Here is a 24465-nt window from a genome sequence, read left to right as displayed (position 1 = left end):
ATGAGAACAGAAATTGTACGGCGGCAGCAGGAGGCCCCATTAGCTAAAGTGGTACCTCAGGTTAAGAACAGTTTCAGGTTAAGAATGATGCACAAAGTAAATTAATAATGCAGAGTTGTTAAGTGAAATAATAAGAGCTGTAATGAGTTAAAATAAACTTCTTCATAAACAACATGGTTCCAAACAGTTTGACTGAGATTACATACTGACTGCTCACAACTGACTCTGACTGAAATCTTACTGAGAACACAGAGAGAAAATGGCTGCTACTTATAAGGAGAATGAGTCCCGTGTCAGAGTGACTCAGCAGTTAGGCCTGAATAACTTTAGTAGGCCCAAATGATTGTGCAGTCCCAGCACTTCCCAGCCTGCTTTGCTGCTTCTGCTCTCATGTGTCTTTGTCACATGACAAAGAACGGACCTCCAGAAAGAATTAAGTTCTTAACGTGAGGTACCACTGTAAATAGGTACCGCTGCGGCAGGAAATTAAACAGTGTTTTCGTGCGCTCTGGCTTCTGTCATGGTGTCTTCTTGTGCCAGAAGCAGTTTAGTTCTGCTGGCCACATGACCCTGAAAGCTGTCTGAGGACAAATGCCGGCTCCCTCAGCCTGCAGTGAGATGAGCGCTTCACCCCATAGTCCCCTTTGACTGGATTTTACCGTCCAGGGGTCCTTTGCCTTTACCTTTTACTACTAAAAGGACCCAGTGCTTTTCCAGCTGCACTGGCTCCCGGTGGAGTACAGGGTCAGGTTCAAGGTGCTGCTTTTGACCTTTCAAGCCCTTCACGGCCTAGGACCCTCGTACCTACAGGACCACCTCTCCCGGTCTGCCCCACGGAGAGCCTCAAGGTCCATAAATAGCAACACCCTAGAGGTCCCAGGCCCTAAGGAAGTTAGATTGGCTTCAGCCAGAGCCAGGGCCTTTTCAACACTGGCCCTGTCCTGGTGGAACGCTCTGCCTCATGAGACCAGGGCCCTGCAGGATCTGATTTCTTTCCGCAGGGCCTGTAAGACAGAGTTGTTCCGCCTGGCCTTTGGCTTGGAGCCAATTTGATTCCCTCCCTCTCTTTCTTTTTTCTTTTCCTTCTCCTCCTGCGATGAGGCTGCATTTTAATATTTTAATGTTGTATTTTAATCTTGTTTTTAAGTTGTATTCATTCAACTTGTTTTTATTATTGCTTGTTAGCCGCCCTGAGCCCGGCCTTGGCTGGGGAGGGCGGGGTATAAATAAAAATTATTATTATTATTATTATTACTATTTCTTTGGTCCATCTGTGGTTAGAGATGCACTAATTCACCTCTGAGGAAAGCATGCACTCATGGTATCCCACATCCCTTTATTTCTTGCAGGTGACAGAGGGATGCCACCAAGACCTCCTCATCCATCTTTCCATGGTAGTGGAGAGGAAGCAGTGGCTGTAGAACCAGATGAGGTAAGGGAAGGAGCATTGTGGGGAAAGCAGCAGTCAGGGTTCCTCTGAGGCCGAGGAAATATCTCTCTTCCTGCTCTGTCTTATTGCTATATTGATGGTGGAATGCTAGTATATGTTGGGAAGCTGGTAAGAAACCATAGAAAAACGTTGCCAGGATTCATCTAATCAGCCTCATCCGTTGCACAATGGGCTTCTCCCCCCTTTCCTCCTACTCTCCGTGCCCCCATGCGCCCCTTGAACTTGGCTTTTGCGCATCAGGAGAGTTCCACCCCAGAACAGTGCACAGGGAGAGTAAAGAGTCCCTTCTTTCCTTCTGGCAACAGGAATGCTTTCGCGGACATATTTGTGATTTGAAGTCCCCTATGTGGAGTTCCACCCATTTATACAAAGATGAATACCCATCATTTAAAGACATGATAAAAAATGTCATTAAAACAACAACGCAGTTAACATGTAGAAAGCAACAGAGCAACGTCATGGAATCATTAAGAAAAAAAGCACTGAGTTATACCATAAAGTTATATATCAATGGAAAGATAATTTAATGAAGAATGTAATGCAGTAACTTTTATGAAGGATTATTTATTGCAACAGCAGTCATAAAGAAGAAACGTGAAACACACAGAAAAAATGAGATATACAGGTTAATTGCCATGTTGCCACTTTGTGATAAATAAGTGGGTTTTGGGTTGGAGTTTGGGCACTCGGTCTCTAAAAGGTTTGCCATCATTGCCCTAGATCAACGGTTCAAGTAGGTAGCCATGTTGGTCTGCTGTAGTCGAAATAAATTAAAACAATTCTTTTAGAATATATTTTAAAAGACTCATCTTTTTAATGGGTTTCTTTTTATTTTAATCTGCCTTTTCTAAGAGCTCACAGACTGACTGTTTCATTCTCTGTTCTAAGACCTTTCTTGGTATTGATGACACTCTTACTGATCAGACATTACCTGTGTGGTAGATGATCTTTAAGCTAAGAGGAAGATACTTTTCTTTTCCTTTTAGGGTCCAGTGTGCTTTGAAGATGTAGCTGTTCATTTCACAGATGAGGAGTGGGGTTTGCTGGATCCCGACCAGAGAGCTCTGCATAAGGAAGTCATGGAGGAGAATCGTGGGATCATGGACTCACTTGGTAAGCCTCCCTGTTGGATTGTGATATCTGTTTTGAAATTCTATGTGACAAACCTATATCTTTTTTTTTTTTTTGCAAATTAAGTTTTTATTGATTTTCAGTAAACATACATACATTCATAAATACACATATATAGGTTACATATTTAACTTAGGCTCTATCATGCCTCTGAGTTCCCTCCATTTCTTTGGTAAGTATCAAATAAAATTCTAATGTCACGTACTTTATATATCATATTATCAACTACACGCTGTAAGAGTTATTCCAACCCTACCAGTGTCTTCAAAGATTTACAATTGTTTCTTATATACATCAAATATTTACTCCAATTTTCTTGAAACTTCTGCTCGTCCTGATCTCTTAGTTTTCCTGATAGTCTAGCCAGTTCTGCGTAGTCCATCATTTTAACCTGCCAGTCCATTATATTCGGTATTATGTCTGTTTTCCAATTCTGAGCTAACATATTTCTGGCTGCTGTCGTGGCATATAGAAAGAGGTTTTTATCTTTTTTTTCAATTTCCTTTCCAATCAATCCCAGTAGAAAAGCTTCAGGTCTTTTTGGGAAAGTATATTTAAATATTTTTTTAAGTTAGTTATAGATTAATTCCCAAAAGCCCTTCACTTTACTACAGGTCCACCACATATGGTAGCGGTCACCCTCCACCTCTCCACACTTCCAACATTTCTTATTTTTTGTTCTATACATCCTTGCTAGCTTTACCGGCGTTAGATGCCATCTGTAGATCATTTTCCACAAATTCTCCTTTAAGGCAGTGCAAGCCGTAAATTTCATGTTTACATTCCATAGTTCTTGCCACGCATCAAACTCGATATTATGGCCAAAATCGATAGCCCATTTAACCATGGCTTCCTTTATCTCTTCATCTTTCGTATACCAATCCAATAATAAATCGTATGTTTTTGATAGTACTTTATTTTTACCTTCTAGAATATCGATATTGAATTTAGATTTCTTATCCTCAAATCCCTTTTTCCTTTTATCTTCTTTTAGTAAATCATTAACTTGATGATACTGTAACCACCCTGTAAATAAACTCTCTACCTCCTCATACGGCTTGAGTTTTATACCTTGATCTGTCTTTTTGGTTAGTTCTTCATAAGTAGCTTTTTTCCCTTCCATGTTGACTTTTTTGATGGTTAAAACTTCTATTGGTGAAATCCACCAAGGGGTTTTCTTTTCCAATAAGTCTTTGTTTCTTTCCCAAACTTGAAATATTGATCCTCTAATTATATGGTTTAGAAAACCCCTGTGGACTTTCACCTTCTCATACCATAGGTACGAGTGCCACCCGTACCTATTATCAAACCTTCTAAGTCTAAGAGATCCGTGTTTTCTAATTTTATCCATACTTTCACCCATGTTAAACATGCCGCTTCGTAGTATAGACTCAGTTCTGGCAGGGAAAAGCCTCCTCTTTCTTTTTTATCCACGAAGATTTTCATTTTTATTCTCGGTTTTTTTCCCTGCCAGATGAATCTTACTAATGTTTTTTGCCATTCTTTAAGTTGTTTTAGCCCTTTAATTACTGGAATAGTTTGGAATAAAAATAACATTCTGGGCAAAACATTCATTTTAATCATGGATATTCTCCCCAAGAAGGACAGCTTTAATCTATTCCATAGTTCGCGAGATTATGAAGGGGAAAAGGGCACCCGATACGTGGAGAGAGGCTTACATTACACTTATACCAAAGACAGAGACTGAAAAGACCCAACTTAAGAACTACCGACCCATCTCCTTACTAAATGTGGATTACAAAATCTTTGCTGATGTTTTAGCAAAGAGACTGAAAAGAGTTTTGATGGAGGAGATTCATGGGGACCAAGCGGGCTTTCTCCCGAAAAGGCATTTGTCGGATAATGTAAGGAATATAATTGACATTTTGGAGAAGTTGGAAGTGAATATAAACACTAAGGCTGTTTTGATATTTGTGGATGCCGAGAAAGCCTTTGACAACATTTCTTGGAGTTTTATGTTGAAGAACCTCCGGGGGATGGGGGTAGGCCAAGGGTTTGAAAATGGTATAGGTGCAATATACTCTGAACAGAAAGCAAAATTAATTGTAAATAATGTGGTAACAGAAGAGTTCAAGATTGAAAAAGGGACACGACAGGGGTGCCCTATTTCCCCATTACTTTTTATATCGGTCCTGGAGGTTTTGCTTAATATGATCAGGAGGGACCAGTTGGTTAAAGGGATTCAGGTCGGAGTTAAACAATACAAATTGAGAGCATTTGCAGATGACCTGGTACTTACATTACAGGAGCCAGAAGCTAGTACGAAAAGAGTTTTGGAAATAATCCAAGAGTTTGGTCAATTGGCAGGTTTTAAATTGAATAAGTTAAAGACTAAGGTATTGGAGAAAAATTTAACACAGACTGAAAAAGAAAGGTTTCAGAATGAGACGGGGTTGACTGTGGTTAAAAAAGTGAAATATTTGGGTGTGAATATGACAGCCAAGAATGTGAATTTATTTAAAGACAATTATGAAAAAACTTGGACAGAAGTGAAAAAAGACCTAGAGACATGGTCAAACTTGAAGCTTTCCTTGTTAGGTCGAATTGCAGTTATAAAAATGAATGTATTGCCAAGAATGTTGTTTTTGTTTCAAGCATTGCAGATAATGGATAAAATGGACTGTTTCAAGAAGTGGCAGAAAGATATATCTAAATTTGTCTGGCAGGGCAAGAAGCCCAGAATAAAATTTAAGATATTAACGGATTCAAAGGAAAGAGGGGGGTTTGCCCTGCCAGACTTTAAATTGTACTATGAAGCGGCAGCCTTCTGCTGGCTTAAAGAATGGCTGCTTCTTGAAAACACAGACATTTTGGATTTGGAAGGATTTAATAACATTTTTGGGTGGCATGCATATTTGTGGTATGACAAGGTTAAAGCGCATAAAAGTTTCAAAAACCATATTGTCAGAAAAGCACTGCTGAATGTCTGGGATAGATACAAGGACTTGTTGGAAAATAAGACTCCAAGATGGTTATCACCAATGGAAGCTAAGGCAGTTAAAAAGCTAAATATGGAGTCGAAATGGCCAAGATATTGGGAAATCTTGGAAAAGGAAGGGGATAAACTGAGATTGCAGAGTTTCGAAAAACTAAAAGAGAAGGTGAGAGATTGGTTACATTACCATCAAATAAATGAAGTGTTTAAATTAGACAGAAAAATAGGTTTCCAGGTGGAAAAGTCAAAACTAGAGACTGAACTGTTAGAATCCAGCACTAAGAACTTGTCAAAAATGTATAATCTGCTGCTGAAATGGAACACACAAGATGAAACAGTTAAATCAACTATGATTACATGGGCTCAGGACATTGGTCATAACATCATGTTTGTTGACTGGGAAAAGTTGTGGACCACTGGGTTGAAGTTTACGGCGTGTAACGCCTTAAGAGAAAACATAATGAAAATGATTTATAGGTGGTACATAACCCCAGTCAAACTTGCAAAGATCTACCATTTGCCTGATAATAAATGTTGGAAATGTAAGGAAAAGGAAGGCACATTCTTTCACCTCTGGTGGACATGCCCGAAGATTAAGGCATTCTGGGAAATGATTTATAATGAACTGAAAAAGGTATTTAAATATACTTTCCCCAAGAAACCAGAGGCCTTTCTCTTGGGTATTGTCGGCCAGGGGGTGCTAAAGACAGATACAACCTTCTTTATGTATGCTACAACAGCAGCTAGAATACTCATCGCAAAGTACTGGAAGACACAGGATCTACCCACACTGGAAGAATGGCAGATGAAGGTGATGGACTATATGAGCCTGGCAGAGATGACGAGCAGAATCCGAGACCAGGGAAGAGAAGCGGCGGAAGAAGAATGGAAAAAGTTTAAGGACTATTTAAAGAAATATTATAAAATTGGAGACAGTTAGAATGATGTTGGACTAAAATAAATGGTTACTATTAGTAATGATTATGACAAAGAGAATAAGGGTGATTAGCATAAATTTATAATAAAATAAGGTAAGATTTCGCTGAAAAACTGTAAGAATTTGGAATACAGAAACGGGAAGTAAGAGGAGGTCGAGGAAGAAAGGTTTAGAAATTGGGTTATGAAGTGGTACGTGTTTTTTGTTTTATTATTGTTGAATGTTTGTTTATGTACGTCTTGTTTCTGTTATATAAAAAATTGTTTAATAAAAATATTTAAAAAAAAAAAAATAATCTATTCCATAGTTCTAAGTCCTTTTTAATACCCCTCCATGTTGCCTCATAATTGTCTTTGTATAAGTTTATATTTTTTGCTGTAATCCATACTCCTAAGTATTTAACTTTCTTAACTACTGTAATTCCAGATCTTTGTTGTGGTTCCTCTATCTCTTCCTTGGTCATATTCTTTGTCAACATTTTAGTCTTATTCTTGTTAAGTTTGAGGCCCGCCACCTTGCCGAATTCTTCTAGTCTCTGTAAGGCTTCTTGTAGACTCATCTTTGGCTCTTCTAGTGTTAACACTAGATTGTCCGCAAATGCTTTAATTTTGTATATCTTGATGTATTTCAACAACGCTACTTCTAGCATCTGGGATTCTAAGACTCTTGCAGCTCACGTTGGATGTGGAGCTATCTGCTGTTTGGTTTGCAAATATTCTTCCTTCAGTAATGCCTTTTTAAACCATGATCTGGCTGGACTGAACTGCCCAAGCCTTTTAAAATGTAGGCTTTAAAGATGTTTGGGAAGTTGAAGAAATTTCAGTCAGGTTTTTTGTTTTTGTTGTGTCCATTTTTGTTTGATGAATGAGATGAGATTGGAGATGTTTCGGCTCAACAAAAGACATAAAAGAAAAGATCCTGGCTTTTTTATCCTTGTTTTTCTGATATAGAAGAGCTGCATTTCTTCCTGAAGCTCTAATGAATTTCTCTCTTGGTTGCAGGTGCTGAAGAATTGCAAATGAAGAATGAGGGAGACCCCGACAGAATCCACACACAGGAGAAGCCGCTTAAATATTCAGGGTCTGGAAAGAGATTCAGTCAGAGCTCCCACTCAACTTCCAATCTAACAAATCTCTTGGGGAAGAAACAATATCAGTGTTTGGAATGTGGAAAGAACTTCTGTCGGAAATCCAACCTCACTTCTCATCAAATAACTCACAGCACAGAGAAACCATATCAGTGCCAAGAATGTGGAAAGAGTTTCAGCTGGAAGAGAAGTTTCACCTCCCACCAAAAAATTCATACAGGGGAAAAACCCTATCAGTGTTTGGAATGTGGAAAGAGCTTCAGTCGAAAGGATGCTTTCACTTTCCATCAAAGAATTCATACAGGGGAGAAACCATATCAGTGCATGGTATGTGGAAAGAGCTTCAGTCGGAAGCAAAGTCTAACTTTCCATCAAAGAATTCATACAGGGGAGAAACCCTATACGTGCTTGGAATGCGGAAAGAGCTTCCGTCAGAAGGATAGTCTGACTTCCCATCAAAGAATTCATACAGGGGAGAAACCATATCAGTGCTTAAAATGTGGGAAGGGGTTCTATGGGAAGAATATGCTCACTTCTCATGAAAAAATTCATACAGCGGATAAACCCTATCAGTGCTTGGAATGTGGAAAGAGTTTCCGTCAGAAGAGTGAGCTTACTTCCCATCAAAGAACTCATACAGGGGAGAAACCATATGAGTGCATGGAATGTGGAAAGAGCTTCACTCACAGAGCTGGCCTCGTGTACCATCAAAGATTCCATACAGGGGAGAAACCATATGAGTGCATGGAGTGTGGAAAAAAGTTCAGTTGGAAGAATATGCTCACTTCCCACCAAATAATTCACACGGGGGAGAATCCCTATCAGTGCTTGGAATGTGGAAAGAGCTTCAGTCGCAAGGATAGTCTCACTCTCCATCAAAGGATTCATACAGGGGATAAACCATATCACTGCTTAGAATGTGGAAAGAGCTTTACCCAGAGGGCCGCTCTCATGTCCCATAAAAGAATTCATACAGGGGAGAAACCATATAAGTGCTTGGAATGTGGAAAGAACTTCGCTCACAAAGCCGGTCTCATGTCCCATCAAAGAATTCATACAGGGGAGAAACCATATGAGTGCTTGGAATGTGGAAAGAGGTTCAGCTGGAAGAATATGCTCACTTCCCACAAGATAATTCACACAGGTGAGAACACCTATCCGTGCTTAGTATGCGGAAAGAGCTTCAGTCGGAAGGATAGTCTCACTTCCCATCAAAGAATTCATACAGGAGAGAAACCTTATCAGTGCTTAGAATGTGGGAAGGGGTTCTATGGGAAGAATATTCTCACTTCTCATCAAAAAGTTCATACAGGGGAAAAACCCTATCTTTGCCTGGAATGTGGAAAGAGTTTCCGTCAGAAGAGCGAGCTCACTTCCCATCACAGAATTCATACAGGGGAGAAGCCATATCAGTGCTTGGAGTGTGGAAAGAGGTTCACTCACAGAGCTGGTCTCATGTACCATGAAAGAACACATACGGGAGAGAAACCATATGAGTGCTTGGAGTGTGGAAAGAGGTTCAGCTGGAAGAATATGCTCACTTCCCACCAAATAATACACACTGGGGGGAATCCCTATCCTTGTTTGGAATGTGGAAAGAACTTCAGTCGGAAAGATAGTCTGACTTCCCATCAAAGAATTCATACAGGGGAGAAACCTTATCAGTGCCTGGAATGTGGAAAGAGCTTCACTCAGAGAGCCAGTCTTATGTACCATCAAAGAATCCATATGAGAAGGAACCATATCGGTCCTTGGAATGTGGAAGAGCTTCAATCAGAGGGCCAGTCTCACTTCTCATCAATTAAGTTACCGTGGGGAGAAACCATATAAGTTTCGGAATGTAGAAAGAGCTTTACCCACTCACCGTCAAAGAATTCATATGTTGGAAACTATGGAAATGTTTGTAATGTGAAATGAGCTTCAGCTGTAGCTCCAATTTCACTTTCCATCAAGAAACTCACAATGAGTAGAATCATAGAGTCTCAGAATTATAGAGCTGTAGCATTTGAGAGGACTCTTGTGTGTTGTCTAGTCCACCCACCTGGAATGCAGGAATCTACACTATGGCAGATGAGCATGCAACCTCTGCTTAAAAACCTCCATGGAAGGAGAACCCACCTCCTTCTGAGGCAGCCTGTTCCACTGTTGAATAGCTCTTACCCATAGAAGGTTCTTCCTGTTGTTTAGTCTGAGTCTCTTTTTTTGTAACTTACATCCATTGCTTCAGGTCCTATCTTCCAGAGCAGAACAAAACAGGCTTTCTTCATCTTGTCCCCTCTTCCTTGAGATATTTGAAGATGGCTATTATATCTCTTCTCAGTGTCTTCTTTTCTAGGCTGACCATTCCTCATAAGGCTTGGTTTCCAGACCCTGGAACATCTTGGTCACCCTCCTCTGCACCCATTCCGGTTGGCTTTTTTTTTGTTCCTGTTCCATGGTGTCAGGGACTGGGCAGAGGAGGAATGGTGGAGACCACCTCCCCAGCCTGATCTTTCCAGAGATGAAGACAGTTCAGAATTACAATAGGGGTTTGAGGGAGGTCACAGCTCAGAGGCAGATGAGGGGGAAAGCTGGGAAATAAGGGGAGATGAGGAGGAGGAAGAGGAATCACCAGGAGGGCAATAGCTGACAGACACAGTGTCTTTAGAAAGCATTCCAGACCCCCCTCTCCCAGACCCCGGCAAGCCTTGAAAGTACAGTGGTAGCTCGGGTTACATACACTTCAGGTTACAGACTCTGCTAACCCAGAAATATTACCTCGGGTTTAGAACTTTGCTTCAGGATGAGAACAGAAATTGTGCTCTGGCAGCGCAGCAGCAGCAGCAGGAGGCCCCATTAGCTAAAGTGGTGCTTCAGGTTAAGAACAGTTTCAGGTTAAGAACAGACCTCCAGAACGAATTAAGTTCTTAACCCGAGCTATCACTGTAGAGCAAAGGGCCCTCAGTGCCACCCATAGGGGAGAAGGTGGCAAATGAGGGAGAAAAAGGGCAGAAGAAGAGTTTGGATTTGATATCCCGCTTTATCACTACCCGAAGGAGTCTCAAAGCATCTAACATTCTCCTTTCCCTCCCTGTCCCACAACAAACACTCTGTGAAGTGAGTGGGGCTGAGAGACTTCAGAGAAGTGTGACTGGCCCAAGGTCACCCAGCAGCTGCATGTGGAGGAGCGGAGACGCGAACCTGGTTCACCAGATTACTAGACTACCACTCTTAACCACTATACCACACTGGCTCCCAGGGGGTGGAGAGTCACGCAGGACAACACCATTAGTCCCAGAGGCTGCGTTCCAAGCCTCTGTCTGTAAATATTGAATAAAAAGCAGATGGTAAGAACTTTTCATTGTCTGTTCCTGACAACCTGCTGTAGGGGCTGTTTCCTCTGCTGCCTGACATGTAGACTAGTCTGACTTTTATTGTATGTCAAAAAATTCATTAAATTTCCTTCTGCCCTCGCTCTTTTGGATGCTTCCTTGATTTCATTCACCAACGCAGGATCACTCTGGGCATTTTGGTCAGGGAGACGAAAGCACTTTCCAAGTCCTACTTTTCAAGTAGACAGCAGAGAGGAATGTGGGTCTTGGTTAAGTGGGGAATAATTTACACTCTGGTTTTGAAAAACTGAACTAGTTCCAACTAAAGAACGAAACTTAGAGCTGAATCCATAGCGTATATGCCACTCTTCCTTCCCCTACCAAAAAACTGTAGCTTGCATTGAGATACACCTACCTTGTTGATTCTAAGATGGCTCTCCTGCGAACTTAGTCTCTGCCACATGAAACCATAGATCAGTGGATTTCTCTTTTTTGATACCCGCCTCTCTAAAATTGGGATCTCATCTAAGCTTCTGGCTCCTCAAGATATTCCTGCTGGGGCAGAGCTGAAAACTTAAGTTTCTAAAGTGTTATTGCCCCTAGGATGGAGTTCTGAGGCTTAATTTTTTTATATACTGGATTTAGCTCCTAGCACACAGTGCTTTCACCATGCCCTTGTTAGAATTTCAATGGATTCAGCAAACAAATGGGGATACTTAGCCCTACAGTTACAGTGCTGCTTAACTCAGTTTTTCCTCTGATGCTGTGTCACTGGCATTGAGATCGGCTGTGCCCTGAGAACATTTATGCATGCTTGCTTTATATCTGCAGCTACAGGAAGGCAGATTGCGCCCTTCATTGATCATTTGAGCATCTGCAAGCCAAAGCTTATTAAAGTATAAAGTGTGGGAGAATACAACTCTTTCCCAAAACCTTTTCTCCCAGGACCTTTTGTTCTCCAAGAGAAGAATTTCAAAAAGAGATTGCAGCGTGAAACTGCTGGATTGCAGCTGATGAATTCTGTCACCTTTGGCTGGAATGGGGATAATAGATTCTTATGTGTTATTCTGATGTACGTGTGTTATTTTTATTTATTTATTTATTTTATTTATGAAGCTGGGGGACCTGAAGTGCTAATTCCAACTGGTTTTAAATTGAAGAACGAAATTTACAGCTTGGCTTATATGCCACTTCCCCTACCAAAAAACTGAAGCTTTCAGTGAGATACACCTACCTTATATTAACCAAGCTTTTGAATAGATTTTATGGAATAAATGAAAAAAAGCAAAAATATGTTTTGAATTTTGGGAGTGTGCTGAGGTTGTCAGCTACAAAACGACGGAGGAAGCGTGGCTTAACATCCAATGGCTGCCTTGGAGCCTGGCGTAGCACTCAATCGGAGAGACAACAGCCCCAGGCAACCTTACCGATCCCCTAGAAAGGCAGCGATGTTCTGCTGGTCCGGATTGTAGAAAGGGCTTTCCTTCTCTCTCTCTCTCTCTCTCTCTCTCTCTCTCTCTCTCTCTCTCTCACACACACACACACACAGACAACACACGTGTCGTCCCTGTTTAACAACATGGTTCCTCAGTACAAGGGGAAATACAGGAAGGTGCATGAAAGCCCCACTATCGGTTGACCCACTGGGATGACCCCTCCTCCTGCTTCTTGCAGACCCCTTTTCCCTGCCAGTAGCTCCTCCTCCCGTTCCTGGCCAAGGGAGGGAGCAGCTCGGAGCCCAGCCAGGACAGCTCCCCCCAAAAATGAAGCGTCGCCTCCGGCTGTGCGCAATGCACAGATCTCCTGCTTCGGAGAGAGAAAGCGCAGAGGGGATGTGCTTGGTGCGCTTAGATTTGCAAGGGTTAAAAGGAGCTGAGCCGGATTACTAGAGGGGGAAGGAGATCACGGAGCGGGGTGGGGCCAGATCCTGCAGAGCAAAGCTCCCTCCACCGCGTCACTTCCTGCATGTTTTGTCTGTCTCCTGCGCAAGGCCTGCCTTCGTGGCCCCTCGGGGGATCAGGTGAGTCTCCTGTCTCTTCCCCCTTTGGGTGCAGGGGGGAGAAGGGGGTCCCAGGACTGCCGGGGGGCGGATGCATTCGAGAGGGTCCTGTGCATGTAATGCATGGGGAGGGAAGCTAGGGAAGGGGCGAGTTTTCAGGAGGTTTGCAACGGTGCCTTTTGTAGGGATGCGATGCTCGCCGCTTGGGCGAGGAAACAATGGGCTGCAAACAGCCCCCATTCAGATCTAGGACTCAGCCGCATGTTAGAAGAGGTTGCAGCCAGACGGAAACATTCCGACATAAAATCCACCCAAACAATAAACGCAACTTAACCTATGCGGTAAATAAATAAGGAATGTTGGAAGATGGAGGGCAGAAAAAGTGTGTCTTCATGCGCCGAAGAGTTAAATCTATGGAACTCCCTCGGCAGAAGGCAGGGATGCCCACCAAGCTAAGTAACTATTATTATTATTATTATTATTATTATTATTATTATTATTATTAATTATATTTATACCCATCCCATCTGGTTAGTTTGCCTCAGCCACACTGGTCCGCTTCCAACACGTATAAAAACACAACAAAACAATAAATAATAAAAATCCAATCCAATATAAAAAGTCACAGTAAGATTAAAATAAACAACTTACATAAAATAAAACAATATACCAGTATACCATTGCAGAACAGAGTGAGACGGTTACTTCCCTTGTTCTGGCCAGGTCCTATGTTTCCCAGTACTTCCTAGTTGGTGAGGACCAGATCCAAGATAGATGATCCCCTTGTTGCTTCTTCCACCTTCTGGGGAATGAAATCTTGTGAATGTTGGAGATTCCAAGGGGTGGTGGGAGGGAGAGCAGCTCTTGAGGACCCCAGGGTTGGAACCCCCTTTCTAGCCTAGGGTCCAAATTACACTCTGTACAAATGACTCACTTGTCAGTTACTGTTCTGACTTGATTCATATACTGAAAATACTGAAAGGCAGGAGGCTCATTCATAGCACAGGCTCATTCAACCAGGCTCATTCATAGCACAGAAATCTCTTCAGTTGCCTGCACATTTTGCATGGTAACTTTCCTTCTAGGTGGGCTAGAGGCTTGCTTCTCCTTCTTGCCTGCTTGTTTGCTTGTTTCTTGAAAAAAGCTAAGAATCTGAGCTGTGGGGGTACAGGCCTTGTTCCTAGCAAGTCTCAACCATGCTTTCTTTTTTCTTCTCCTGACAGTGTATGAATTTTATAACAGAACAATGTATTTGCTTTGTAGGATTTGGTAGCACCTCTCATGAGGACAGACAGAACTTGGCAGAAGACCAAGGGTTCCTTCTGATCTCTTGGAGATTTCCTGAGAACCCAGATGGATGAGCAAGACTCAGCTGGCCCTGAAGCAGGAAGAGACCATGCCATCAAAACCGAGAGCAGTGAAGGATTCAAGGAAAGCTCCATGCCGAAGATCCTGGGTGAGGAGGATACCCTCCACTCAGATGTGCAGAGCCACCTGTTCAGGCAGTTATGCTACCAGGAGGCCAGAGGACCCCGAGAAGTTTGCAGCCGACTCCACCACCTTTGCCTTAAGTGGCTGAAGCCAGAAAGGCACACAAAAGCTGAGATGCTGGACCTGGTGATCTTGGAGCAGTTCCTTACTGTTCTTCCACTGGAGATAGAGAATTGGGTGCGGGAATGTGGAGCGGAGACCAGTTCCCAGGCGGTGGCCCTGGCCGAAGGATTCCTTCTGAGTCAGGCAGAGGAGAGGAAGCAGGCAGAGCAGCAGGTGAGAGAGACTTTCCTCTAGATAATCCTAAGGGACTCTGAACAGGAGGGAGAGTATCCCAAAATGCTCTCCTAATGGCCCATCCTTTTTTGGGAAAGCATCCAAGGAATTATCTCAGATACCACCAAATTTTCCCCCTCAGACATTCCTTTTCTAATCCATCTCCCCATTCTCTGCTTTAATCTTTGTTGCTTCTTCAGGGAAAGGATCTGTTTGCAGAAGTGGGCTTAGATTCCTTTGAGACAGAGAGGACTCCGTTGGACACCAGAGAGAGGCCACTGGGTAAGGAGGAATGGGTTTTTTCTCTGTTTGGTCACATTCTGTGGATTTTGAAACTAATCTGCGGGTTCTTTTAATCATCTTGGAGAAGACACTGAATTGTGTATTTTTGCACAACTAAAATATGAAATGGATACCAATGTCTCACATGCACTCAGCAGGTGACACTATTTTTTTGGTCCATCTGTGGTTAGAGAAAGCATGCACTCATGGTATCCCACATCCCTTTATTTCTTGCAGGTGACAGAGGGATGCCAGCAAGACCTCCTCATCCATCTTTCCATGGTAGTGGAGAGGAAGCAGTGGCTGTAGTACCAGATGAGGTAAGGGAAGGAGCATTGTGGGGAAAGCAGCAGTCAGGGTTCCTCTGAGGCCGAGGAAATCTCTCTCTTCCTGCTCTGTCTTACTGCTATATTGATGGTGGAATGCTAGTATATGTTGGGAAGCTGGTAAGAAACCATAGAAAAACGTTGCCAGGATTCACCTCATCAGCCTCATCAGTTGCACAGTGGGCTTCTCCCCCCTTTCCTCCTACTCTCCGTGCCCCCATGCGCCCCTTGAACTTGGCTTTTGCGCATCAGGAGAGTTCCACCCCAGAACTGCGCACAGGGAGAGTAAAGAGGGGATCCTTCCTTCTGGCAACAGGAATGCTTTTGTGGAAAGAATGATTTGAAGACCACCATGTGGAGTTCCACCTGTTCATACAAAGATGAATACCCATCGTTTAAAGACACAATAAAAAAATACATTAAGATATTAAAGGAAGCACCCAGACTTAAAATGTGCAGCACAACATTCCCATTAAAACAACATAGCAATTAACAGGCAGAAAACAACAAAGGAATGCCATAGAATTCTAGAATTACAGTACTGGTAGGGACCTAGCTACTTTAAATGAATTGAAATCTCCAAGGCCTGATGAGCTACATCCAATAGTACTAAAGAAGCTTGTGGATGTAATTTCAGAGTCTTTGTCTATTATATTTGAGAAATCCTGGAGAACAGATGAGGTCCCTACAAGCTGGAGGAGGGCAAATGTCCCCAGCTTTAAAAAGAGGGGAAAAGGAAGAACCAGTTAACTACAGACCGGTGAGCTTGACATTGATACCAAAGAAGGTACCAGAACAGATAATTCAACATTTGGTCTGTGAGCATTTAGAAAAGGATGCTGTGATTAGTAAACATGGGTTTTTCCAAAGTAAGTCATGCCAGACCATTCTAATTTCTTTTTTTGATGGAATAACAAACCTGGTGGATCAGGGGAATGCTGTGGACATAGTGTATCTTGATTTCAGTAAGGCTTTTGACAAAGTCCCCCATGATATTCTTGCAAGGAATCTGATGAAATGTCGGTTGAACAAGGTAACTGTTAGGTGGATTTGTAGCTGGTTGACTGACTGAACCCAAAGAGGACTCATTAATGGTTCCTAGTCATCCTGGAAAATAGTGACAAGTGGGGTACCGCAGGGATCCGTCCCGGGCCCGATGTTGTTCAACATCGTTATAAATGACTTGGCAGAAGGAACTGAGGAGATATTCATCAAATTTGCAGATGACACCAAACTGGGAGGGGTAGCTAATGCCACAGAAGACAAAATCAAAATTCAAAATGACCGTAACAGATTAGAGAACTGAGAGCAAGCTAACAATGTGAATTTCAGTAGGGACAAAGGTCAGGTTCTGCACTTAGGCAGGAAGAACCAGATGCACAAATATAGGATGGGGGACACCTGGCTTACTAGCAGTACAGGTGAAAAGGATCTCAGGGTTTTGGTGGACCACAAGCTTGACATGAGTCAACAATGTGATGCAGCAGAAAAAAAAATGAATGCTAATGTAGGCTGCATCAACAGATATCTAGTGTCCAGATCAAGGGAAGTAGTAGTCCTGCTCTAATTTGCCTTGGTCACACCTCACCTGAAATACTGTGTCCAGTTTTGGGAGCCACAATGTAAGAAGGATGTTGAAAAGCTGGAACATGTGCAGGGCGACTAGGATGATCAAGGCTCAGGGAGCCAAGCCTTATGAGGAACGGTTGAGAGAGTATGTTTAGCCTGGAAAAGAGGAGCTATGATAGCCATCTTCAGATATCTGAAGGGTTGTCACATGGAGGATGGAGCAAGCTTCTTTTCTCCTGCTCTAAAAGGTAGGACTCGAATAAAAGGCTTCAAATTGCAGGAAAGGAGATTCTGACTAGACATACGTAAAACTTTCTGACACAGCTGTTCAACAGTGGAACAGTCTCACTCCGGAGGGTGTGGACCCTCTTTCCTTGGAGGTTTTTAAGCAGAGGTTGGATGGCCATCTGTCAGGGATACTTTAGCTGAAATTCCTGCATTGCAAGGGGTTGGACTACATGGCCCACAGGGTAATAGAATCCTAGAGTTGGAAAGTACCCAAAGGTCATCTAGTCCAACCACCAACAAAGGGGAGTAGGGAGAGTAGGGAGTAGCAGTTATATTTCATTCTGTTAGTTGGGCTGGATGAGAGGATTTGTAGCTGGTTGCCTGACAGAATTTCAAGATGATGAACATAGATGGTCTGTGGTGCATGAAACCCTAGATCAATAGGTTTCTTTTTCTTTTTTTTATCTGCCTTTTCTAAGTGCTCACAGACCGAATGTTTGATTATCTGTTCTAGGACCTTTCCTGGTATTGATGACAATGTCACTGGCCAGTTAGTGTAGTAGATCATCTTTATGCTGTCTTAGAGGAAGATACTTTTCTTTTTCATTTTAGGGTCTGGTGTGCTTTGAAGATGTAGCTGTTCATTTCACAGATGAGGAGTGGGCATTGCTGGATCCTGGCCAGAGAGCTCTGCATAAAGAACTAATGGAGGAGAATCATAGAATCATGGATTCTCTTGGTAAGGCTCCCTGTTGGATCACAATATCTGTTTTGAAATTCCACACGTATATCTATGTGACAAATCTCCAATATTTTGATGGAGCTTAGCAGGGCAACCTATAGCAGCTGGGATTCTAACACACCCACAGCTCTAAAAGATTTGCCTGCAAATATTCTTCCTCCAGTTATGTCTTTTTAAACAGTAATCAGGCTGCACTGAACTGCCAAGGCCTTTTAAAATGTAGGCTTTAAGGTTGTAAGGGAAGTTGAAGGAATTTCAGTTGGGTTATTCGTTTTTGGTTGACGAAAGAGATGACTGATATTGGAGATGGCGCAGATTCCATATTGGACTCAACATAATCCATCAAAGAAAAGAGCCTGGTTTTTTATCCTTGTTTTTCTGATATAGAAGAGCTGCATTTGTTCCTGAAGCTATAATTAATTTCTCTCTTTGGTGCAGGTGCTGAAGAATTGCAAATGAATGAGGAAGACCCCGACAGAATCCACACACAGGAGAAGCCGCTTAAATATTCAGGGTCTGGAAAGAGATTCAGTCAGAGCTCCCACTCCACTTCCAATCTAACAAATCTCTTGGGGAAGAAACAATATCAGTGTTTGGAATGTGGAAAGAACTTCTGTCGGAAATCCCGCCTCACTTACCATCAAGTAACTCACAGCGGGGAGAAACCATACCAGTGCTTACAGTGTGGAAAGCGTTTTAGTTGGAAGAGAAGTTTCGCTTCCCACCAAAAAATTCATACAGGGGAGAAGCCCTATCAGTGCTCGGAATGTGGGAAGAGCTTCAAACGGAAGGATGCTTTAACTTTCCATCAAAGAATTCATACAGGGGAAAAACCCTATCAGTGCATGGAATGTGGAAAGAGCTTCAGCCGGAAACATAGTCTGACTTTCCATCAAAGAAGTCATACAGGGGAGAAACCCTATACCTGCTTGGAATGTGGAAAGAGCTTCAGTCAGAGGGCCAGTCTCACAGTCCATCAGAGAATTCATACAGGGGAGAAACCATATAGGTGCTTGGAATGTGGAAAGGGGTTCTATGGGAAGAATATGCTCACTTCTCATCAAAAAGTTCATACAGGGGAGAAACCCTATCAGTGCTTGGAATGTGGAAAGAGTTTCCGTCACAAGGGCGAGCTCACTGTCCATCAAAGAATTCATACAGGTGAGAAACCGTATCAGTGCATGGAATGTGAAAAGAGCTTCACTCAGAAATCCAGTCTCACGTCCCATCAAAGATTCCATACAGGGGAGAAACCATATGAGTGCTTGGAATGTGGAAAGAGGTTCAGTTGGAAGACAATGCTCACTTCCCACCAAATGATTCACACAGGGGAGAATCCCTATCCGTGCTTAGAATGTGGTAAGAGTTTCAATCGGAAGGATAGCCTCACCCTCCATCAAAGAACTCATACAGGGGAAAAACCATATCAGTGCTTGGACTGTGGAAAGAGCTTCACTCAGAGAGCAGGTCTCATGTACCATAAAAGAATTCATACAGGGGAGAAACCATATCAGTGCATGGAATGCGGAAAGAGCTTCACTCACAGAGCTGGTCTCGTGTCCCATGAAAAATTCCATACAGGGGAGAAACCATATGAGTGCTTGGAGTGTGGAAAGAGGTTCAGCTGGAAGACAATGCTCACTTCCCACCAAATGATTCACACAGGGGAGAATCCCTATCCATGCTTGGAATGTGGAAAGAGCTTCAATCGGAAGGATAGTCTCACTTCCCATCAAAGAATTCATACAGGGGAGAAACCATATCAGTGCTTGGAATGTGGAAAAAGCTTCACTCAGAGAGCAGGTCTCATGTACCATCGAAGAATTCATATGAGGAGAAACCATATCAGTGCGTGGAATGTGGAAAGAGTTGCATTCAAAGAACCGGTCTCACTTCTCATTGAATAACTCACAGTGGGAAGTAACTACCTCAGTGCATGGAATGGGGAAAGAGCCTCAGTCGGAAGAATAGTCTTACTTCCCCTCAAAGAATGCATAAAGTGTAGAAATCATATAGGTGCATGGAATGTGGAAGGAACTTCAATCAGAGGGCAAGTCTCACTTCCCAACAAAGAACTCACAGTGGGCAAAAACCGTATTAGTGTGTGGAATGTGCTTCACCTGGAAGGAAAGTCTCTGTTCCCATGAAATACCATGTTTTTGCTCTATAAGACTCACTTTTTCCCTCCTAAAAAGTAAGGGGAAATGTGTGTGCGTCTTATGGAGCGAATGCAGGCTGTGCGGCTATCCCAGAAGCCAGAACAGCAAGAGGGATTGCTGCTTTCACTGTGCAGTGATCCCTCTTGTTGTTCTGGCTTCTGAGATTCAGAATATTTTTTTTCTTGTTTTCCTCCTCCAAAAACTAGGTGCGTCTTATGGTCTGGTGCGTCTTATAGAGCTAAAAATTCAGTAATTCATACAGGGAAGAAACCACATCGGTGCATGGAATGCAGAAAGGGCTTCACCCAGGATCAAAGTCTCACCATCAAAGAATTCATATGTTGGAAACCATAGAAATGCTTGTAATGTGAAAGGAGCTTCAGCCGTAGCTCCAATTTCCCTTTCCATCAAGAAACTCACATTGAGGAGAATCATAGAGTCTCTGAATTATAGTGCTGTAGCATTTGAGAGGACTCTGTGTGTTGTCTAGTCCACCCTGTTCCTGGCAACCTGCCGTGGGGGTTGTTTCTTCTACTACCTGACACGTAGACTAGTCTGACTTTTATTGTATGTCAAAAAAATTCATTAAATGTCCTTCCGTCCTCACTCTTTTGGATGCTTCCTTGATTTCATTCTCCAATGCAGGATCACTCTGGGCATTTTGGTCAGGGAGACAAAAACACGTTCCAAGTCCTGCTTTTCGAGTAGACAGCAGAGAGGAATGTGGGTTTTGCTTAAGTGGTGATTAACTTACAGTCTGGTTTTGAAAAACTGAACCAGTTCTGACTGGCTTTAAACTGTGGAACGAAATTTACAGCTGAATCCATAGCTTATATGCCACTTTCCTTCCCCTACAAAAAACTGCAGCTTGCAATGAGATACACCTACCTTGTTGGTTCTAAGATGGCTCTCCTGCGAACTTGGTCTGTGCCTCATTGATCAATGGGTTTCTTTCTCTTTTCCTTTTACCCACCTCTCTAATTTGGGATCCTGCTGGGGTAGAGCCAAAAATTAAGGTTCTAAAGGCTTGTTGTCCCTAAGATTGAGCCCTGAGGGTTTTAATACATTCCGTATTTTTCTCTCTATAACACTCACATTTTTTCTCCTAAAAAGTAAGGGGAAATGTCTCTGCGTGTTATTGAGCGAATGTGTGGTCCCTGGAGCCGACTGGCCCGAGTGCAGGGGCAAAAATCAGATCCCGGAGGAGGGAAGGCTAAAGAGAGGAGGTTGCTGCTTTCCTGCATTCTGCCTCAGGGTCTTACTGCCCACTGTTTTCGGTTGCTGTGTTTGCTCAAACGCAACAAAGAGCCAGCTCAGGTTCCGTCGGCTAGGAGCGCAGCCGACAGCCACCACCTCCTCCTCTCTGTGCTCTGCTGCTGCTGCTGCTGCGTCCAGCATCGCAGGTAGCCGGAAAATGCAGGTGGGAGAGAGAGAGAAAGAGAGAGGGCTGGCTTGGGTGGGGGAAAACTTTTGCCTTCCTTTCCTCCCTCCCGTTAAACCCCTCTCCTGCATTGTTAGCCAGCTGCTTCTCCGCATGCAGGAGAAACATGCAGGTGGGATAGAGGGGGGGGGGCGGCTGGCTTGGGTGGAGGGGGGAAAAACTTTTGTTTTCCTTTCCTCCCTCCCATTAAACCCCTCTCCTGCATTGTTAGCCAGCTGCTTCTCCGCACACCCCTCTCATGCTCCTTGTCCCTTCTGTGTTTTTCCTTCCCTCCCCACTTAAAACGTGGTTACAAAGCACAGATCCACATGGATCCTCAGGATCTTTGCATTGGGTCACCCCAAATTCACCATCAGATCACATTACATGTCCATGGCTACAGCCTGCACCAAAAAAATCACGCACCCACTGTTGCCTTGGGCTGCAATGGTGCAAAAACGTGGTTACAAAGCACGGATCCACATGGATCCTCAGGATCTTTGCATTGGGTCACCCCAAATTCACCATCAGATCACATAGCATGTCCATGGCTACAGCCTGCACCAAAAAAAATCACGCACCCACTGTTGCCTGGGGCCACAATGGTGCAAAAACATGGTTTTAAAGCATGGATCCACAGGGATTCTCAGGATTTTTGCATTGGGCTACCCCAAACTCACCGTCAAATCACATGTTTGTGGCCACAGCATGAAGCACAAAAATGATACACCCACTGTTTCATTCAGAATTTTTTTCCTTGTTTTCCTCCTCTAAAAGCTATGTGCGTGTTATGGTCAGGTGCGTGTTATCGAGCAAAAAATACGGTATATTTACCAGATTTCATCCCTAGCTCACAGGTCCTCATTACAGTTTCTGTGGATGCAATAAACAAGCAAACAAAAAAATGGGGATACTAGAACCACTTCCCTCACTCCTTACCTTGATGCTTTCTCAGTGGGATTGAGACGGGGTGTGTGGCCTGAGAACGTTTGCAAATGATTCTTGTAAAGCTGCGGTTGCAGGAAGGCTGGTTGTGCCCTTTATCGGTCATCTGAAGATTTACAAACCAAAGCCTATTCAAGTATAAAGTGGCAGAGAACATAACTTTTTCCCAATACCTTCTCTCCCAGGACCTTTTGTTCTTCAAGAAGAGAGAATTCGGCATGAAACCCCTGTGTTGCAGTTCCTGAAACGGTTCAATTCTGTCACCTTTGGTTGAAATAGGAATAAAAGATTCATATGTCCATGTGTTAATAATTTTTATTATTCAGTTAATTATATTGACATCCCATCTTTCTTCCAAGGAACTCAAGGTGCCGTATGCCACACCAGAAATCTGAAGCTGGGGGACCTGAAGTGCTAGTTCCAATTGGTTTTAAACTGAAGAACAAAATTTACAGCTTAGCTTATATGCCACTTCCCCTACCAAAAAAACTGAAGCTTGCAGTGAGATACACCTGCCTTGTTGATTCAAAGATGGCTCTCCTGCTAGCTTGGTCTGTGCCACATGAAACCATAGATCAATGGGTATTTTTTCTTTTTTTACCCACCTCTCTAAAATTGGGATCTCATTTAAGATTCTGGTTTACTGGGGCTCCTCAAGATATTCCTGCTAGGGCAGAGCTGAAAACTTAAGTTTCTAAAATTTTATTGCCCCTAGAAATTGAGCTCTGAGGTTTTTTAAAAAATCATGCCCTTCACTGATCATTTGAGCATCTGCAAGCCAGAGCCTATTAAAGTATAAAGTGCAAGAGAACATAACTCTTTCCCGATGCCTTTTCTCCCAGGACTTTTTGTTCTCCAAGAGAAAAATTTTGAAAGGAGATTGCAGCATGAAGCTGTTAGATTTGCAGTTCATGAAACGGTTTGATTCTGTCACCTTTGGTTGGAATGGGGATAATAGATTCTTATGTGTTATTCTGATGTACATGTATTATTTATTTTTATTTATTAGCTAATTATATTGACATCCCCCCTTTCTTCCAAAGAACTCAAGGCACCATACATGGTCTTCTCCCAGCAACACAGGGAAGCAGGTCAGGCTAAGAGTGGCAGAGCGGGGATTTGAACCTCGGTCTCCCAGGTCTTACTCAGCTATGAGTGATCACCAAAGAAGAAGAAGTTGTCCATCCAACACTCTCCACCAGCCCTTCTCAACCTGGGGTCTCCTCAATGTGGGACGACGACTCCCATCATCCCTGACCACCTTAGGGATGATGGGACTTGGACCCAAAGTGGAGAAAGGCTGCTCTACAAATTACACCAAAGTGGCTCTCTTATGCATGGTGACCCACACCAGACAAGTCCCTTCTCTCGCTGGGGGAATGTGTAAGTGGGACTCCTGCTTCTCTCAGAGATTTCTCACCAAGGTCCTATGGCCCACTGGGGACACTTTCGTTGGGTTTAGCATCCTCTTGCACTGATGCTACCATGTTTTTTACGATGACAAGGACATGGGATCATAGGGGGCTCCTTTATCCCACGTCAGACCTTTGCTTCAACTAGCTCTGATTTGTCTTCACAGACTGCAGCCATTCTCCAAGGTCTCAAAGGACATTCCCAGCCCTACCTGGAGATGTTGGGGGTTGAATGGAGGACCTTCTGTATACAAAGCAGGTGTCCTAGGATGGAGCTACAACTCTAGGACGGTCACTGTGGTTCATCAAAAGTTCCAGGCACCTTGCACAGGGTTGTCCTTTGATCCACCAGGGCTTCTTTGCTGTTTGGTAACACTGCTGAAGTTGATGGTTCCTCAGGCCTAACAGGACCTGATTGACAGTCACACCAGAGAGTTCTTGGAAGCATGTTTTTCTCTGGCTCTTTCCTGGCCCCTGGAGCCAAGACCAAGAGTCCAGGATATTGCTTAGGAGGTGGACCTTCTTAATCTTTCAGTTATCAAATTTGTGGTGATTTATTTCTCCAGCCTTGGGATTTCTCCCAAGATAGCCTTGGAGACCAATAATAACATAAACATCAGAAGATCAGGCAGCATGAGACAACTTTTTGTAACAAGCCTGCCAGAACTCTGAGTTAAGCATTTCAAATGCCACAGCGAGCCTGGCCTGGGCACGTAGTAATAGTCAAGGATTATGTCGGCACAA

The 24465-nt window shown here is 43.1% G+C and overlaps 2 protein-coding genes across 32 annotated transcripts in view; both read left to right on the top strand.

Annotated features, from left to right (window-relative positions):
• Positions 1 to 11013, top strand: part of LOC310745971 (uncharacterized protein) — a 105968-nt gene extending 94955 nt beyond the window's left edge. For 16 of the 31 annotated variants that reach the window (XM_083579391.1, XM_083579397.1, XM_083579396.1 and 13 more), the window contains one exon: positions 7476 to 11013. In XM_083579391.1, the coding sequence (XP_083435517.1) occupies positions 7476 to 9391 (1916 nt within the window). In that variant the 3' untranslated portion in view covers positions 9392 to 11013. Of the gene's footprint in view, positions 1 to 1349; positions 1433 to 2436; positions 2564 to 7475 lie in introns of all 31 variants that reach the window. The other 15 variants (XM_083579392.1, XM_083579385.1, XM_083579384.1 and 12 more) reach the window with 2 other exon arrangements.
• A 1766-nt stretch (positions 11014 to 12779) lies between these two features.
• LOC310746005 (uncharacterized protein) overlaps positions 12780 to 24465 on the top strand; it is a 55760-nt gene continuing 44074 nt past the window's right edge. The window contains exons 1-2 of the mRNA XM_083579545.1: positions 12780 to 12892; positions 14135 to 14638. Coding sequence (XP_083435671.1) covers positions 14225 to 14638 — 414 coding nt within the window. The 5' untranslated portion in view covers positions 12780 to 12892; positions 14135 to 14224. The remainder of the gene's footprint in view (positions 12893 to 14134; positions 14639 to 24465) is intronic.

This window comes from Podarcis filfolensis, assembly GCF_964270895.1.
Source record: "Podarcis filfolensis genome assembly, chromosome: 12".
Classification (NCBI taxonomy): domain Eukaryota; kingdom Metazoa; phylum Chordata; class Lepidosauria; order Squamata; family Lacertidae; genus Podarcis; species Podarcis filfolensis.
This window is presented reverse-complemented; position numbering and strand designations above follow the sequence as displayed.